This window comes from Rhineura floridana, chromosome 13, assembly GCF_030035675.1.
Source record: "Rhineura floridana isolate rRhiFlo1 chromosome 13, rRhiFlo1.hap2, whole genome shotgun sequence".
Classification (NCBI taxonomy): Eukaryota; Metazoa; Chordata; class Lepidosauria; order Squamata; family Rhineuridae; genus Rhineura; species Rhineura floridana.
Window position 1 is genome coordinate 11,136,445 of NC_084492.1, and position 18,334 is coordinate 11,154,778.

An 18,334-nucleotide genomic window follows, 5' to 3' on the forward strand; every position below is an offset into this window, starting at 1 on the left:
TATTTTATTTGGATTATTGTAATGTATATTCTGCACATTATATGTATATTATTTTATATTTCTGGTGTATTTTGCAAAAGTGCTAATAAATAAGTTGAAACAAAAAAAATTCTGGTGCTCTAGGAAGTTGAGACTTTTGCCCTTTTGCTTGCCATTAGTCTAGGCTCAAAAGTAAGAGGTAGGTGTGTGAGTAACACAAAAAGTATCCGAGTGCATTAGGATCAATTGAATCAAAAGGAGACCATTCTCACAAGTATTTTGAGCCACTATGCTAACTTCTGTTTATTAGTGACATGTATGGAGACTGGTGTCAAAAGACAAAACAGCATGGATCAGCTTCCCTTAATGTTGCTTATTAGCTTTTTGAGCATTCTCGGTGAGAAGAGAAACACCAATCTGGAAGAGTTCTCATGGAATTGGTACCGTTCTCCACACAAGTTTGATTGCCAGGACTCTTGTATTTGGCTCCTGCCCATCCGTTTGGATCATTTAACTGTTACTACAGTTTGTGAAAAAGCAGCTTGGGTACTGTGGGAAGGGCACCACAGTTAAGCTACTGTGAAATGAGTTTGGACTCTGGGGCAAATTTAAAGGCTCCCAAGGGCCAAGAAGGTTATGAGAAAAGTCTCATCCTCTCATACAAAACATGCCAATGCATGCAGAATCTCCCAAAATAGTGCACACACTTCATTGGAGAGACACACTTTTATGCATTTTCTTCTTTATTTCAACACTATGATTCAAGAGCCTAAAATGCAAGTTTTTCCCTTTGTATTTCTGCATGTAGCACTGCAATCATAACTTACAAAAGGTTTAATACACAAAATGTACATGAAATTACAAGGCTCTGTAAACATCTAGAATGTAACCTTTAGTCTTAAATCATTGTTGTCCCACATGGTTAAATATAAAACTTCAATTTGAACAATCTCCAAACCTCTCAAGGAATGATATTTATTCTGTGTATCAAAAATAGAGTTTTCAAAGTTTTGCTTGCATACGAACAAAATTTTGTCTTTCTTCTTTAATCTTTGGTTTACAAAGGATGGCAGTACCATTTCTCTGATGAAGAGTTTATTACAATGAGTGCCAGATTGTGGTCAAACTTTGGTAAAGCCAAAACTACTTTTAGTAGCCCATATCCAATGGGCCATACACTGCCCCCTCATTTGATTAAGAAAAGCCTCCATTCTTTCTGTTGAGTTATATTATTAATGCTTTCCATAATATTTAAAAAGTTGGACATCGGCATAGAAAGCAATCGTAGATTTGGAGGCCAGAGAGGCTAGGAAGGTAGATGCCAAAGTGCCAGTCACAGGCTGCTGCTGCAAATTGTAAGTTGCATAGTCCAATGGAGATCATGTGCTTTTATATCCACTACATAAACACAAGATTAACAGTCTTTCACCTATAGCATCACACAAGCAAAAAATAAAATTAAGACCCTTACACTGAAGTGTTTACAAGGCAAAACCAACAATTTTTAGTACCCACAGTCTATGTTTTTGTTTTCAATAGGAAAGCATTTCTACATCTACAGGCATCAAGGCATTTAAAGGCATCAGAAGATTTTGTGAACAATCCATCAATCTCTATTGCTGCAAAATCTCCATGTGTTTCAGCAGCTTACAAGGGACTCCTGTGCAAACTGCTGAAATGGGGAGAGGCCGTAACACTGCAGCACTTGGTGGATTGGTCACTTAGTGCATAGCAACTTGGGATTGTTTGGATTCCCATATTTTAGGTACAATATAAATTCAAAACTACTCAGGAGGACCTAGAGGGAGAAGAGGCTATACCGCACACCATCAAGGAGCATAAAACCCCAAAGAGTACTGAAAGCTCTGAAAACATGAAATCTCCCTGAAATCATTGGTTACTACAGACACATTGTAACTTATGGAGTGAGAACTGTAATACAGCAACCATCAAACTATGCACGAAAAGGCTTAGGAAATTTAAAAAGGAGTGAAGAGCTACATGTGTAACTAGCCTTACTTCGGCTTCTATACAGTATTTATAAACTGTTTAGGTTCTGTGAACAGGAGACAGACTTACTTGCAAAGCAGCACTACAGAGAGACTATCTTCTCCAAATGACAGAACTGCTTCTTTGATTTCTCGTATTTACACATGGCAATCTAGTAACCGCAGAACAAATGAAAATGTTACATCTCTCAAAGAGTTAATTAAAAGCAAATCTACTGGGGGCTCTGCATGAATTTAAGAGCTACTCAAATGTGATATCCACCCGATTAAAGCATTTGAGATAGCTGCTCATATGAAGGCCGCTTCCTTCCCTCTTGAAATAGAGATTCTAACCCCCCAAAGCTTGTTTTGACTCTTTATGTTTAAATATTTATTCTAAACTTGATTGGAACTTTGCTGAAGACAGGCATCATGCTTCCGCTGAAAGTGAGCAAAGACATCTCTACTATATTTTACTTTACTATAGTTTACATTGAATGGTAGGCAACTGGCAGTGTAAGTGACAAATCTGGTCAGCAGAACATTGCCGGTTGGGCCAACATCTATCAGTTCCCCTCTGAATAACTAAAAAGAGGCTTATTGGGGTCCTGAGCTCTTTAAGGCTCAGGACCCCAACATCTTCTGGAACGCCTCTCCCAATATGAACCTATCCAAACCCTCAGATTTTCATTTGAGGCCCTTCTCCAGGTCTTCCCTCTGAGGGAGGCTTGGAGGATGGTAAGACCTTTTCAGTTGTGGCTCCGTCTGTGGAACACTCTCCCCGGTGAGGTATGCCTGGCACCTTCTTTTTGGCACCAGGTAGAGTATTCCCCCCCCCCCAGGCTTCTGAAAGACTGTGTGCTGCCAAAACTTCCTGTGTCTGTTATGGGGGTTGTTTTGTTCTATTTTCATGATATTTATGTTTTTAAATATGTTGTAAGTTGATTGGAAACCTTTGGGTAACAAACAACTTACAAGATGATGATTACAATAATAATACTTACTATTACTATTTATTACAATGTTCTCTGCACAGGAAACTGCTTAAAACTCATTGGGTTTCCCATTCATGTTTCCTGTGGTGTTCCCACAGCACGGTATTTCAACTCTGTTAGTGGTAAGCAGGTTGGCAACGGCATAAGTATAAAAAGCTCCTATTACTGCTGACCATATTTACAGGAATCAAGACTTCAGATGCAGTTAAGACTTATGTTGCAATGTTTTTACAACAGAATGAGAGTTGGATTTATCTTCACTTCGTGGCTTTCAAAAATCCTCTTAATGTTCTTTACAATTTGGAGTCCCTCATTCTGTTTGACTAGCCAAAGCTGAATAATCTTGATTTTCACTTTTTACCAGAACTCAATAGCCATACACAGAGCAACAGAAATAAACTATCTAGTGAGAATTCTGATCCTAAATGGTTGGATTCTGTTTACCGCTGCGTGTTCCAAATCATAATGGCTCACCATTGTATGAAATACTAACACAGTTGTTTCACTAGGCAGTTTCAGCCCCACTCCTGATTCTTCTATGCAAAGGTCTGAGATTTCACAATGTAGTGTAAACATTAGTCCTTGATGGTGTGGGCTACTGGAAGTGCAAGAGGAGTACAGAAGGGCACAAGCCCCATTAATTTCAATGGTGTTTGCACAAGAGAAGTTCATCTGGGTAGTGCCCTAATCATTGCTGACTACTAGAGTAAGCCGCCTTTGTTAGCAGTGTTAAGTACAACAAGCATGAGGGTCTAGAGAATTTTTCAAAATCTGAAATATGTTTCACTGATTTATCGAAGCCTGTTATATTACTTTATTACATACCGGGACTAATCAAATTTCGTAGAGGAGGAACTCCCATGAACAGAAGTGTCACAATGCTATCAATAAAATATTTTAAGAAACAAGTATAACAAGAGATAAAAACTGGATTTATCTACCAGAAAAAACATGGACTAAGTGAAAAGCCCTACCTGAGGGATTTCAAGATAGCGGGGACAACCCGTACTTAAAACTACTCTGACCAAAAAGTTTCCTTATAGAGCATGGCTTTTTAACATCCAAAAATCTTGGTTCTCTCTTTAAAAATGAGCATTTATACAAACTGTTCTGAACAAGAAAAAAACTTTCATTTAGAAGGCCCTGTGCTACCAAGGGGTATAAAGTTATAAAAGTTAGATTTTGGAATGTTATTTTTATCCCAATATTTGCATGCTGGAATGGTCTCTTTGCAGCCTACCAAAGATTTTCAGTGTATAAAGAACACAGACCTACATTTGGCTTTGCTTCCTAAAAATCCAAAGAAAATGCTATTTTTTTTATACACAAGACTTCCAAGGCATTGGCTTAAGATGACAGGTACTTTTGTGCCTCTGGAAGATTTCATTATAAAAAAAGTTCTCTTTTGAACAATATAAGCTTAAAGGCTCTTCAAAAAGATTCCCCAAAAAGGTATACAAATTTATATTACAGTCCTAATGTCTCTAAGGAAAAGCAGCATATGACAATGTGTATTTTTTTAAAAAAAAAAAATCCCCACATTCAGTACTGTGCATATTGAGAGCAAAACTATATTTCTCCATACAATTAAGAACTTAATATAAACATATTCTATTAAATGCACAAAACAAGCTGAGCTCATTGGTATTTTTTTCAAGGTTAAAGTATCTTGGGGTTGCTTCTTGATGTCCATTTTTAGTAAGTAATTTTTACAGCATCCTAGGAAGCCAGAAGTGCAACCCTTCCTCCCCCACACTCCCAGAACAGCTATGCAAGGATCCACTGTTCCAGATCATCAAGGCCACAAAGTCGGAAGCACAGTAAATCTAAGGGTGGGGAATGAAGCATTATTCAGAGGGAAAGTGCCAAGTTTTCTGGATCGCTACGTCCCAAGCTACTGAACTCCATCCGATATTCCTGTCTCCAGAGATGCAGGACATACATGTGGAGAATGGCTGGCTGCCCCTGCTCCATGGGACACCGAGATCTGTGACATGTCTCTTCCGATGATTTCATTCACTGAAAGGAAAGAGAAAGCATTAATACACTGGGCCAAGTTTACATAAACAGTGTTTTCTGGGTGGCACATTTTTAGAGCTCTTCATGTTGGATAATATTTATATCATTTCACTTTAAATGAAGTTAAAGCTGTAGTGATTTAAAAAATCTCTATAATATTATTCGAAGAAAGCATGCAGAGTGACACTAGGTTTATAAACAATATAGATGGACTGGAGAGAGCATGCTTTGGAAGTAGTTACAACGGGACACATTTTTTATCCCATTTTTCAAAGATTCACAGAGCAGCTGACAGAAATCAATAAAAACATCAAAATGGTTAAGAGCAAATAGCCAGCAATAAAAACAGCATCAAAGGCAAATCTAAAAGGCCTGGCCAAATATGTTCTCACCTGGGGCAGGGTGGGGAGAGAGGAGAACATTCCATAGTCAGGGACTAAAGTTGAGAAGGCCCTTTTCTCAAGTTAACGTTTATTTTTATTTTATTGTCAAATTTATATCCTGCCCTTCCTCCAAAAAGGAGCCCAGGGTGTCCTGTGCCTCACAGGAAGAGGAACCCAGAGAAGGACCTCTGAGAACTGTAGTACCCAAGGAAGGATATTTCATGCAGAAGGAGGAGACAGTCCTTTAGATATCCCGGTTCCAACCCATTTAGGACTTTGAAAAGATAAAACCAGATTGTACTCAAGATTGGAGAAAAATATAGTTGTTTCAAAACTGGGGACACACGATCCATATGCTCTGTCCTAGCCAGCAATGCAGCTGCTGTACTTTAAACTGCAGCTTCCACACAGCATTTACAGCAGGAATTAAGGCCCACTAGATGGTGTTGTTGGTCTTCAACATCCATCATTCCTGACAACTGGCCATGCTGAGCCTGATGGGAGGTGGAAGTCCAACACCACCTGGAAGACCGTGCTTTAGAGGCAGACCCGACAATGAGTTTTGCACTTGATAGCTTTTTGTTTTTGCTTACACTCATTGCTAACCATTGTGAAAAAATGAATATACAACTCAGCAATACTCTCCTTCAAGAGGAGATATTTATTCTCAATTGCACTATGTGCCATCACATTCCAAACTCTTCTATGTCTACTTGTCATCACTTCCAAGCCTAGCAATTCTGGCAGTAGTAAGCAGTTCTGCTAAGATGCCTTCTAAGAGCCCCAAGGGACTAGCAGCCTGAAGTTTATTTTTAAAAAGTCATGAATTGAATTTGTCAAGACCATGATTTAATACTGTTGTTTCTCCTTGCAGTTCCTTTTCTACAGTGCATTAGTCATGAGCTAATCACTTTCCATTCTGCTTCTTAGTTAGCTAAAATGACCTTATGTTAGTCCTGAGCTCATCATTGCAACAAATCCAAAAACAGAGGAATGATTTTCTCCTTCCCAGTTTATAGGAGATACTTGTGATTACATAGCAACAACTTAACTTACAATTTTGCACTGCAGAGTTAGTGAATTTACCCTGACCTTTGACACCTAGGATGCATATTTTTAGGACCCATCCTACTTCGTGATTTTAAGTTGTTTTTAATGCTGTTTTTAAAATTACTGTAACCCACCCTGGGACCTTTGGGTGAATGACGGGTTAATAATAATAATAATGCTCACCTGCCTGCAAGCAGAGAGAAAAAAATCACACAATTTTAAGTATGGGTTCCTGCAAAAATTCACAGGCAGGACTGGGGTGAGGGAAGATGACAGTTTCTTATTCTCCCTCCCATTGTCCTTACTCCTGCCCCTAACCCTTCTATTCATATTGGCAGACTTGGCTAGTATTCTTCCTTTCTTAGCCAAACACTCTGCAGCCTGGCTAGGAATTTGTTTGGGGACTACAGACAAAGGCAGTTTAAGTAAAGGATACAAGTAAAGAAGCACACTGTTTAAATGTTAAAGTTTGTAGGCTGTTAAAGTGCCGAGGAATATCACCAGAAGACAGCTTATAATAAAAAAAAATTTTTGATTGGTTTGAATGTATGTTGCTAAATCTTTCCATTGTAATTGCGTATCTTGCGTGAAACTAATACAGTAGGGCCCCACTTACCGGCGTTCTGTTTTCCGGTGTTCCACTGATGCGGTGGCTTTCAGTTAGGGGAAATTCCCCGTTTTAAGGCCGGTTTTGCACTTTTGCGACATTTTGGTGTCATTTTTGTGTGACGCGCACCATTATCTTCAACAGGTTCCGCTTTACGGCGGCAGTCCGGAACGGAACCTGCCGTATAAGCGGGGCCCGCCTGTAATCCACTTTGCCTAAGAGACTCAGAACATGCCTTCCACATTTCTAAAGTTAGAAGCTGATTAGTTAACAAGTCAGTCTATTGATAAGTGACAGGAGATTGCATGTATTGCAAATTTCTTACATGTTGCTTTTAAATATGCATTTTGATGATGACTTAAATAAAGCCTTAATACAAAAATAGAATCCAGAATAAATCCCAACACATTACAAACGATAACGCTGTCCCTGTATGCACTGCAAGCTCTTAAATACACTGCTGTTCAAGCCAACGGCTGCATCTGCATATGTCTGTTAAACATGGGAATGCAGCAAAATAAACTTTATTTGAATTCGAGTGCTTCTGCCTGCCAGAATTATGTGTAGTATTGTTCTGGACTCCATAATAGCCAGACGATTACTACTATTTGTTCAGTTTGTTTTTATGTTGAGAAAAACATTGCCAAGGATATGTTTACACAATGCAAAAGAGGAATATTGGATTTTTCAAGCCATAATTAGATTATAATCAGAAGCTATCTGCAAAAATTTGCAGATGTTCACCCCCCATTCTCATGGGGATGGGCTGTAGCTCGGTGGTGGAACAACTGTCTTGATGCAGAAGGTCCTGGGTTTAATCCCTGGCATCTCCTGATAGGATGGGGAATGTCCCCTGACTGACGCTTTGGAGAACCACTGCCAGTCAAAGTATTGAGCTAAGGTGGGCCAATGAGCTGACTTCTGCCTAAGGCAGCTTCCTATGTCATAGGCTCCACCCTGTCATCTCTCACACAGTCTTATCCATTAAGTATCATTGTGACCATGCTGCCTTTTCCTATTTATAAATCCTTCCTATCAATACTCCATCTAGTCTCTAGGTCTACACAATTTTAACTTGTGAGCTTAAAATACATTCCCAAACATCTCAGCAGCTAGGCCAACTAGGGATATTTTATTTATTTATTGCACTTGTATACCGCCCCATAGCCGAAGCTCTCTGGGTGGTTTACAGCAATCAAAAACATTAAAACAAATATACAATTTAAAACACATATTTTAAAAACAATTTAAAACACAATTTTAAAATTTAAAACAATATAAAAACAATGTAAAACACATGCTAAAATGCCTGGGAGAAGAGGAAAGTCTTGACCTGGCGCTCTTATAGCCTTATTCCTCTCTATGAATATAACAAGTTCCCCTAAGACATGGCCATTTGGCTTGGACTTTGCAGATGGATATAGTTGCATCCAACTAAGACATAGTCAGTGGGGATCCACTGAAATAAATGGAATGAAGTTAGGAAAGTTGATTGATTTCAGTCAGCCTACTCTGTGTATAGCCATTCAGTAGTCTTGTCATTCGGTTCTTCAAATAATTGGCTTAAATCAAATTTATATTTTGTAAATTTTTACATTAATGATGTCAACACTGACACCAATATTGAGGTAAAATCAGTAGCGAATAATCTATAATCCTAAAACTGAGCATAATTCCCCTCTAAATGCATCTCCGTTTTTCAGCTATTGCCTGCTCTCAAAGGTTTCACTCTTCTTGCCTTAAAAGCTAGGGCAGCCCATGAGAATGGACCTTACAACATATTAACCTTTTTCAGGAAGGACTCAGTTTCACCATGCATAGCAGAAAACACCCACCCAAGTTGGCTGGAATCCACACATTTACCAGGAAGTAAGTGACTCAGATATCTATGGGGTTTATTTCACTGCTAGAAGAGTTGCTGTGTGCAAGGGAGGGGTCATTATTCCCTGAAAAAACATGTGGTGGCAGTTTCAACTGATAAAGACTGTACCAGTAGCAGAATATCAGTAAGGAGAAACTTTATTACTTTGAACTATTAAGCCATATATAAATGCTTTTAAATATATAACTAAAATTAACTCTGTGTTTCTTAGTATTTTATGCATTTATGTGTTTATAGGAATATCCTCAGTTTTATAAATGTCTAGGCTATATCCATTTTATACGATATCCATTTTATGCAAGATACTCCAGAGGAAGAAAAGCAAAAAGAAAATCCTGTTTACATGTAGCCCGAGAACTTGGAATTCCAGACTATTTGATTACCTGCTGACCATTTGAAAACTATTTTGAGGCGGTATAGTTGTAAGCAGAACAGGTGACAAGTGACATTTGATAAAGTTGCTGGAACGATATGCTTTGCCTTTTGATCTTTAAAGTTGGGTGTCTATTGGCAAGCTATGCTAATCTGTCTCCAGACTGTAGAACCTCTGCTCAAACACAAGTGAATCATAATACAGCTGTGTCAGAGATGTGCCGGTAATCCTAGATTAGAAATAGCTAAGTTTTGAGTTGCAACAACTATAGTTCAAAGATTATCTTATGTTTAAACGCAAAGAAAAGACAGCAATTACGGTATTCCTATGTAAGCAGAACAGGGTTGAATTTATAGAAAACAAATATTTTGGGGAGGAAAGGTATCAACTTCAGACAGCAGACTGTTAGGTTTGTTGCTTCTGAATTAGCAACACACACAAAATTGCACAGCCACATCTGGATTCTATTGCAGTCAATACTCCAAACACCCAAGAGTGTTACAAATGACATTGCAAAAAACTTTAGATTTGAGAAGTACTAAAATTGTGCATAGGCAACCCAAGCAGAAGTTGGTCACTCCACTAAGCTGTTCAGCATAATTCCCAAGCTCTATCTGCATGCTGGTTAGCCACTGCGAGCCCCCTAAAATTCATTTTGTTTATGTACACTTGGGCAGAGCTCTCAGGAACTCCACTGTACCATTACTAATTACATAATACATTTTCTTCTGGAATTGAATGTATTTGTTAGGAACTTGACACCTCCATCTGATACTGAAATTATTTTTCTCTCTTCACAACTCCTATGCCCAAACAGAGCAGAGAGCTCCAGAAGTTCAATGTTAATTTGGAGATGGATGAAAGTTATTACACAAGTTATTATTGGGAAGAGCTGTGGCCCAGTGGTAGAGCAGAAGGTCCTGCGTTCAATCCCTGGCATCTCCAAGTTGGGCTGGGAAAAATTCCCTGCCTGAAATCCTGGAGAGCTGCTGCCAGTCAGTGTAGACAATACTGAGCTACACAGACTCATGGTCCAACTCCATGTAAAGCAGCTTCCTATGTTTCCATAACTGTATTGTTTAACTATTTTTTTACTGGACAGCAAAGCAAATTTATTTCTTTATAAAAGTATTTATATACCGCTCTCACACAAAACATCACAGCGGTGTACAGTAACATAGAAACATTTAAAAACAATATAATAATTAAAATGACTGACTAAAACATTTTAAACAGCTGTATAGGCCTGTCAGCACAAAAAATTCAACAGATGCCTGAAAGTCAAAAGTGACGGCCAAATCTTTGCTGGAAGAGTTTTCCACAGCATTGGACCAGCAACACTAAATGCCTGCTCCTAGTTGAGGCCAGTTAGGCCTCTGGAAAATGGCAGATAAACTTAATGTGGTTTTTAAAAAATAAGTCCAGGACCTGATACACAGAACTTCCTGTTTTTTTACAGTTCCAGCTCCCTGACCTACGAAGCAAGGAGCTAGGCAATCTCTGAGTTTGCTTGACCAAGCTCCAGCATCCAGTCTAACTGAGGTACAGGTGAAGAAGCAGAGTCCTTTTACACACTCTTTGTAACCTTTCCCACAGCCCATGTGACTTGGTAAGAGACCTATTCTAGCTCCACTATGCATACAGTCAGATAGCAAAGAGAAGAGCTAGATATGGAGAGTATACAAAGGGACTGTGCCTAAGCTCAAGCCCAGTTCATCTGATCTGGAAGCTTCCTGGAGTTTGGTTAGACAAGCCAAGGAACTGTACAGTTCTCCTTTGCTTTAAAGTTAGAAACCAGCCTTTGGGGGCTTCTTATAGTGTCCAGAACTTGAATGAAAAAATAAATGAAACGGAGAAGATAGTCAAAAACCAAAACAAAGAACAGAGGTGTCTTTCAGAAGTGAAAACAAAACCAGAAAGACTGTTTTTTGGGTCAACTCCAATGACAGATCTATGTGAATGTGTTTGTTTCACATGTGGACTGCTTGGTTTTCAGGTTGCAGAGCGTATTTGTTTGTAGTCCACCGAGTTACTAGCAAGTATTCCATTATTTTTGTACATTGCTTACTGAACTGGGTGTTCAGGATGACCTTACTATACATATCAGGAAACTGGTACCTGATACATACGATAGGATTAGGCCATTGGAAAAAGCAGTGACAGGCAATTTGCCACCACCTCATTTTTGGGTGGTGCCTGGTTTGCTACTGAAGCTAATATTATGTACAAACAGCATTTTAACAAGTTTTAGGATTGTATGTTGTATCTTTCTGGGAAATAAGAACCCTACCACTAGGATACACATCATGATAACCTCTTATAGCTCCACTTTCTAGAAGTGAGATCTCTAGAAAGTGGAACTTTAAAGAAATAGATACTTTTAAAAGCACAGCAAAAGCAAAATGCAGTTTAGGATTCAGTGAAAACAGAGCAAACATTTATGGGTTGCTATGATCATGCTACTAACTTCTGTCTGTTATTTGTGCTTGCATTTCAAATTTACATAGGGGCCTACATGTGTAAAGCCTAACATACATAGGTTCACACATGAGGCCTAAGCGTTTTAGACTTATGTCTGTTGACTGCTTATGCAAATGTCAAATCCAGATGGCCCTGGAGATTGTGCACAATGTGGCTGGGGGGTGGGGTGGGGGGAGAAGGGAGAGAGACACACAAAACCCACATCCGATCTCACATTGTAAACTTTGAAGGCCACGCAGGGCTATGCACACTGTCCTAAGTATAAACACAGAGTCACCTGAAGCTTACTTTGATTTTCACATACAGTACACAGAATTGTTTTCTAAATGAGTAATATGTAGGAGCTGCTAAGGTTACTTGGCCCACTGCCTGCATTTCATTCATTCTCTTCACTTGTTAGCAGAAGCACAGCATATGCCCGTGAACTAAATCTATGACTGCAATCGTTCTTACTTGGAAGTCTACAGTAGTAAAATCAGTTGCGCTGGTTTTTACATATATATGGTCAGAATAGTACTATACATCTTATTTGTAGTTTTAAAATCAAATAATAAATAAATAAATGTCCTCATTTACATACAAAAATCGAACAGCTCTGATGATGTTGTAAGTCCCTGTGACTCTATAAGCTTAGGTGGTATTTCGCTTTGGCTTTTGTTGTACACAACTATCAAGTGTTGGTATGTCATTGATCACTATTGCAGTTACAGGCGGGCCCCGCTTATACGGCAGGTTCCGTTCCGGACTGCCGCTGAAAAGCGGAAACCGCTGAAAAGCGGAACCCATAGACAATAATGGTGCGCGTCGCATGAAAATGACGTGAAAATGGCACGCGACGAGAAAAACTGCCGTAAAAGCGGAACAAGTGCCTTAAAGCGGGGACTTTCCGCATTTGCGCAACGCCGCTTTAGCGGAATGCCGAAAAGCGAAGTGCCGTAAAGTGGGGCCCGCCTGCACTAAATTATAATTAACTTGTCCTCTTTTTACTGTGGAGAAGCCATCTGCAACTGACTTTGTTATGAGGAGGACATGTGGAAGACAACTATTTCAGATCTGGAATGATGCTACCTTAAAAAATGACCAATCATCAAGTAACCTCAGCAACCTGCATATTAACTTCAAAATTAAAAACTGTGTATTTTCTTGTATTATTTCCATACAAGCTTCTGTGTACTCACACACAAGTGCTACACTTACTGGGCCCTAAATTTACCAATCAACTTTGTACACTATGGGTTGTAGTCAACCAAGTCCTACTCAGAGCAGACCTATTGAAATTAATAAACTTTGTTAGTCTTGTCTATTAAGACTATGGGCCAATTAGCACTGAAGATCTAGACCCTTTGAAGCAGTGGTCACCAATGGGACCAGAGAGCACATCTAAAGTTTAAGTAATAATAATAATAATAATAAATAATAAATTTAATTTATGTGTCGCCTATCTGGCCAATGGCCACTCTAGGCGACGTACATACAATAAATATGGCAGAATACAATATAAAAATACAGTGAAATATATAAATTATAAGAGCAAATAATACATAATAGGAGGCATTTAAAACAGAAGAATATTAAGCCTCCCCAGAAGTCCCGAAAGCCTGCTGAAAAAGCCAGGTCTTTAAGGCCTTGCGGAACATATTCAGGGAAGAGATGTGCCAAAGATCTTGTGGGAGGGAGTTCCAGAGGGTGGGGGCTACCACTGAAAAGGCCTTCTCTCTAGTGCCCGCCAACCTAGCTGCTTTGGTTGGCGGGACTGAGAGAAGGCCTTGTGTGGCCGATCTTGTCAGGCGGCATGATTGGTGGCGTTGTAGGCGCTCCTTTAGATAAACTGGGCCGAGACCGTGTAGGGATTTAAAGGTTAAAACCAACACCTTGAATTGGGCCCGGAAAACAACTGGAAGCCAGTGTAGATCGAACAACACTGGCGTGATGTGGTCCCGGCGACAACTGTTTGTGAGTAATCGAGCCACCGCATTTGGAATAAGTTGTAGTTTACGGACCGTTTTCAAGGGTAACCCCACATAGAGCGCATTACAGTAATCTAATCGAGAGGTGACCAGGGCATGTACTACCAGTGGGAGCTGATGAACAGGAAGGTAGGGTTGCAGCCTACGTATAAGGTGTAGTTGGTACCAAGCTGCCCGGCTCACAGCCGAAATCTGAGCCTCCATGGACAGCTTGGAATCAAGTACAACCCCGAGGCTGCAGACCTGGTCCTTTAGGGGTAAACTCACCCCATTGAACTTCAGGTCAACGGTTCCCAACCTTCTCTTGTCCCCCACGAGCAGTACCTCGGTCTTGTCGGGGTTCAGTTTCAGCCTATTCCTTCCCATCCATCCACTCACGGACTCCAGGCACTTGGACACGGTCTCCACAGCCAACTCTGGTGAAGATTTAAAGGAGAGATAGAGCTGAGTGTCATCCGCATATTGGTGACACTGCAGCCCAAATCTCCTGATGATTGCCCCCAGCGGCTTCATATAGATGTTAAATAGCATGGGAGAGAGGATAGAACCCTGTGGCACACCACAATTGAGAGGCCAAGGGTCTGAAACCTCCTCCCCCAATGCCACCTGTTGGTACCTATCAGAGAGAAAGGAGCGGAACCACCGTAATACAGTGCCTCCTATTCCCAATCCCTCTAGGCGATATAAAAGGATACTGTGGTCGACAGTATCAAAAGCCGCTGAGAGATCGAGGAGGACAAGGAAGGTAAATTCTCCCCTATCTAATGCCCTCCTCATATCATCTACCAGAGCGACCAAGGCTGTTTCAGTTCCGTGACCAGTCCTGAAGCCCGATTGGTATGGATCTAAGTAATCTGTTTCATCCAAGTGTGTCGACAACTGATTGGCCACCACTCGCTCAATGACCTTGCCCAAGAATGGTAAATTCGAAATTGGGCGAAAGTTATTAAAAACTTGGGGATCCAAGGAGGGCTTCTTTAAGATGGGCTTTACAATTGCCTCCTTGAGGGCTGATGGCATCACACCCTCTTTCAAGGATGCGTTTACCACCGCCTTGATTCCCTCACACAACTTCTCTCTGCATCTCATGATGAGCCACGATGGGCAAGGGTCAGTTAGACAGGTGGTAGGCCTTACAGTCGAGAGCACCTTGTCCACATCCTCAGAAGAGAGAGGCTGAAAATGATCCCAGCATACCGGCATGCAACCGGTCAACTTTGATTCATTCACTGTATCCATGGCGCACGGGATCAAGCTCCGTATGTGTTCGATTTTATCAGCAAAGTGCTTAGCCAAAGTATCACAGGAGGCTTTTGACTGTTCCAAGGGTTCCTGAGCAACTGGACCGACCAGGCTTCGGACCACTTGGAACAACCTCCTGGGACAGCACTCTGCAGACGCAATAGAGGCAGTAAAGAAAGCCTTCTTTTCTGTCTTTATTGCCACTTGGTAGGCAGTTACTGCTGCTCTAACTTGTGTCCGGACACCTTCGGAGCGGGATTTCCGCCACCGGCATTCTAGTCGTCTCACCTCCTGTCTCAGAATACGCAGCCGTGGTGTATACCACGGTGCTAACTGAGTTCTATTCAGGGGGAGAGGACGTTTCGGAGCCACCCGGTCTAACGCCCCGGTGATCTTTCCATTCCACTCCATCACCAGGGTTTCAACCGGGCAACCTTCAGCAGGTTCCAGTTCCCCTAGCGCAGTCAGGAATCCATCAGGATCCATCAGGCGCCTGGGGCGGACCATTCTAATAGGTCCATCACCCCTGCGGAGAGGGTGTGGCAGCGTGAAGTCCATGTTTACCAGATGGTGATCTGACCATGACACAGGAGTGGAAAGAACCACTCCCAACTTCAGAGCACTTTTCTCCTCTCCTAGGACAAATACAAGGTCGAGAGCATGACCGGCTACATGGGCGGGCCCAGTATTACTGAGGTGCAGTTCCCAGGAAGCCATGGTTTCCAGGAAATCCCGAGGGGCTCCAGTGAGAGTGGTCCCGGCATGCACGTTGAAGTCACCCAGCACTAACAATTCTGGGGACAACGCCCGTACAGCCGAGACCACCTCCAGCACCTCGGCCAGGGAGTCTGCTATGCAGCGGGGTGGGCGGTACACCAGCAGGATCCCTAAACTGCCCTTCGGGCCCAACCTCCAGTACATGCAGTCAACAAACTTGTTCCTATGGAGAGGAGATCTGGCAAAAACCAAGGACTCCCGGTAAATGACTGCCACACCCCCTCCCCGCCTGCCCACCCTCGGCTGCTAAGGGCACCAGTCACAAAATGGCTGCCATGGGGGCATGGCATAATGCAAAATAGTTGCCATGGGGGGCATGGCATAACAAAATTAGAGAGTAGACATGGTGAACCTTTTCCTATAATTGCATTTCCATACTAGAAAAGGCTTGACATGTTTATTTTATTTATTTTATTTATTGAATTTTTATACCGCCCCACTAGCATAGCTCTCTGGGCGGTGTACAACCATTACAATAAATACAATAGAATCACACAGAACAATACAAAAAATAGAAATGCAAATCCACAATCTAAAACCAATTAAAACATGTTTAAGAAAAGCTAAAATGCCTGATAAAATAGGAAGGTTTTGACTTGGCGCTGAAAGGATAACAATGTCGGCGCCAAGCGCACTTCTTCAGGAAGACTATTCCACAGTTCAGGGGCCACCACTGAGAAGGCCCTACTTCTTGTTACCATCCTCCGAGCCTCTCTATGAGTCAGAACTCGGAGGAGGGCCTTCGATGTTGAGCGTAGTGTACGGGCAGGTTCATATCGGGAGAGGCGTTCCGAAAGGTATTGTGGTCCCGCGCCGTATAAGGCTTTATAGGTTAAAACCAACACGCTGAATCTGGCCCGGAAGCATATAGGTAGCCAGTGCAAGCGGGCCAGAACAGGTGTTATATGTTCAGACCGCCTGGTCCTCGTTATTAGTCTGGCCGCCGCATTTTGCACCAGCTGTACCTTCCGAACCGTCTTCAAAGGCAGCCCTACGTAGAGCACATTGCAGTAGTCCAATCGAGAGGTTACCAGAGCATGAACAACTGAGGTGAGATCTTCTCTGTCCAGATAGGGACGTAGCTTGGCCACCAACCAAAGTTGGTAGAACGCATTCCGAGCCACCGAGGCTACTTGAGCCTCGAGTGACAGAGAAGGATCTAAGAGTATTCCTAGGCTACGAACCTGCTCTTTCAGGGGGAGTGTACCCCATCAAGAACAGGATGAGTATCCACCATCAGATGTTGAATTTCTGCCTGCCATACAGCTGTAAAAGACACAAGAACCATGTTTTTCCCAATGTCAACACTAAACTAAAGCCTTGGCTGCCACTCTGTATCCACTTACCCAGACTTAACTCCCATTCAACATAAAGAGACATACGTCTGAGTAGACATGTACATTGTACTGTAAATTATAGTGAATTCTTAATGAGTCCCTGGTCTTTGGCTCATGCGAAGGAGACATGCCTAAGCAAAGTTTTCACTTCTGCCTTTGGCAGGGTAAGAGGATTCTTTAAAATTCATCCACTTTATTGTGTAGTAGTATTTCCAGAAAATAATGCCACCTAATCTCAGGTGAGCCCAGCACAGGAAAAATGCATCCTGGTTGCTATGAAAAAAGGAAGAGCAAACTATGTAGATTCCAAGGACAAGAAAAAAAGACAGAAGCTGGAGAAGTACACTAGAGTGTAGGGCAAAACCAGCAGCTCTTTAGGACCCCAGGGATCCCTATTACCTGGTGTCCAAATAACTCATTTATCAAGCACAGTTCTGACTTTACTCTTTAGCTAGTAACACAGATAGGCAAGAGCAGCCAGGCTGGCTCATTTCACATAAATTACTTAGAAGAGTACCTGCACATAACTTTCTTTTGAAGGGGGGTAGAGACTTACTTTTTTTTAATATAAAAGTTCAGATTCCGGGCTACCCGCTGGGGGCGCCAGTGAAGGCCATTGTGGGCACTGTTCTCTATTTACAACATGAGCAACTGGAGCCACATGTGAGCTACATCAAAATATCTTTCAAGTCATCCAAGCAGGATCAGATCCTAAACACTCTAATTAAGAAGGGATTATTCCTGTTACCCTCTTAATGAAGGCAGGCTTGTATTCAAGTCTTCTCTGGCTGTGTTTAAATATGGGGGATAGCAACAAAACAAAAATCAGTCAAGAAAACTGGTGCTAAAAATCAAACTTTATCAAATGATATAAATACTAAAAAGCCAGACATGTTTTGGTTGAAGACAACCTTCTTCAGGAAACTTAAAGATTCTACTAATCAGGCCACATCCGTCTCAAAATGTATACCAAGAATCCTGTTAGTAGGGAAAGTGAATTAATGAGACTTCCTGATGTGCTCATGGTCTAGTTCCAAGCAGAGCCCTGTTTTGCAGGGAAAGCCAACAGAGACCTATCCTAGCTTTAAATAAATGCACAGCCTTATTTTTTGCCTTTTTAATCCACAGTTTTATGTAATGGGAGATACAATGGATAAGGAAGTGAAAGAAGATTAGCAAAAGGTCATCCTAATCTGATACTGAACATAAATCAAGGATAACATAATTTCAAACCAGTTAATAAAGGCTGCATAA

At 41.3% G+C, this 18,334-nt stretch overlaps 1 protein-coding gene across 5 annotated transcripts in view; it reads right to left on the reverse strand.

Annotated features, from left to right (window-relative positions):
• Positions 1-683: 683 nt before the first annotated feature.
• Positions 684-18,334, reverse strand: part of NFATC3 (nuclear factor of activated T cells 3) — a 99,197-nt gene continuing 81,546 nt past the window's right edge. For 3 of the 5 annotated variants that reach the window (XM_061593601.1, XM_061593599.1, XM_061593600.1), the window contains one exon: positions 685-4,981. In XM_061593601.1, the coding sequence (XP_061449585.1) occupies positions 4,857-4,981 (125 nt within the window). In that variant the 3' untranslated portion in view covers positions 685-4,856. Of the gene's footprint in view, positions 4,982-18,334 lie in introns of all 5 variants that reach the window. The other 2 variants (XM_061593605.1, XM_061593602.1) reach the window with 1 other exon arrangement.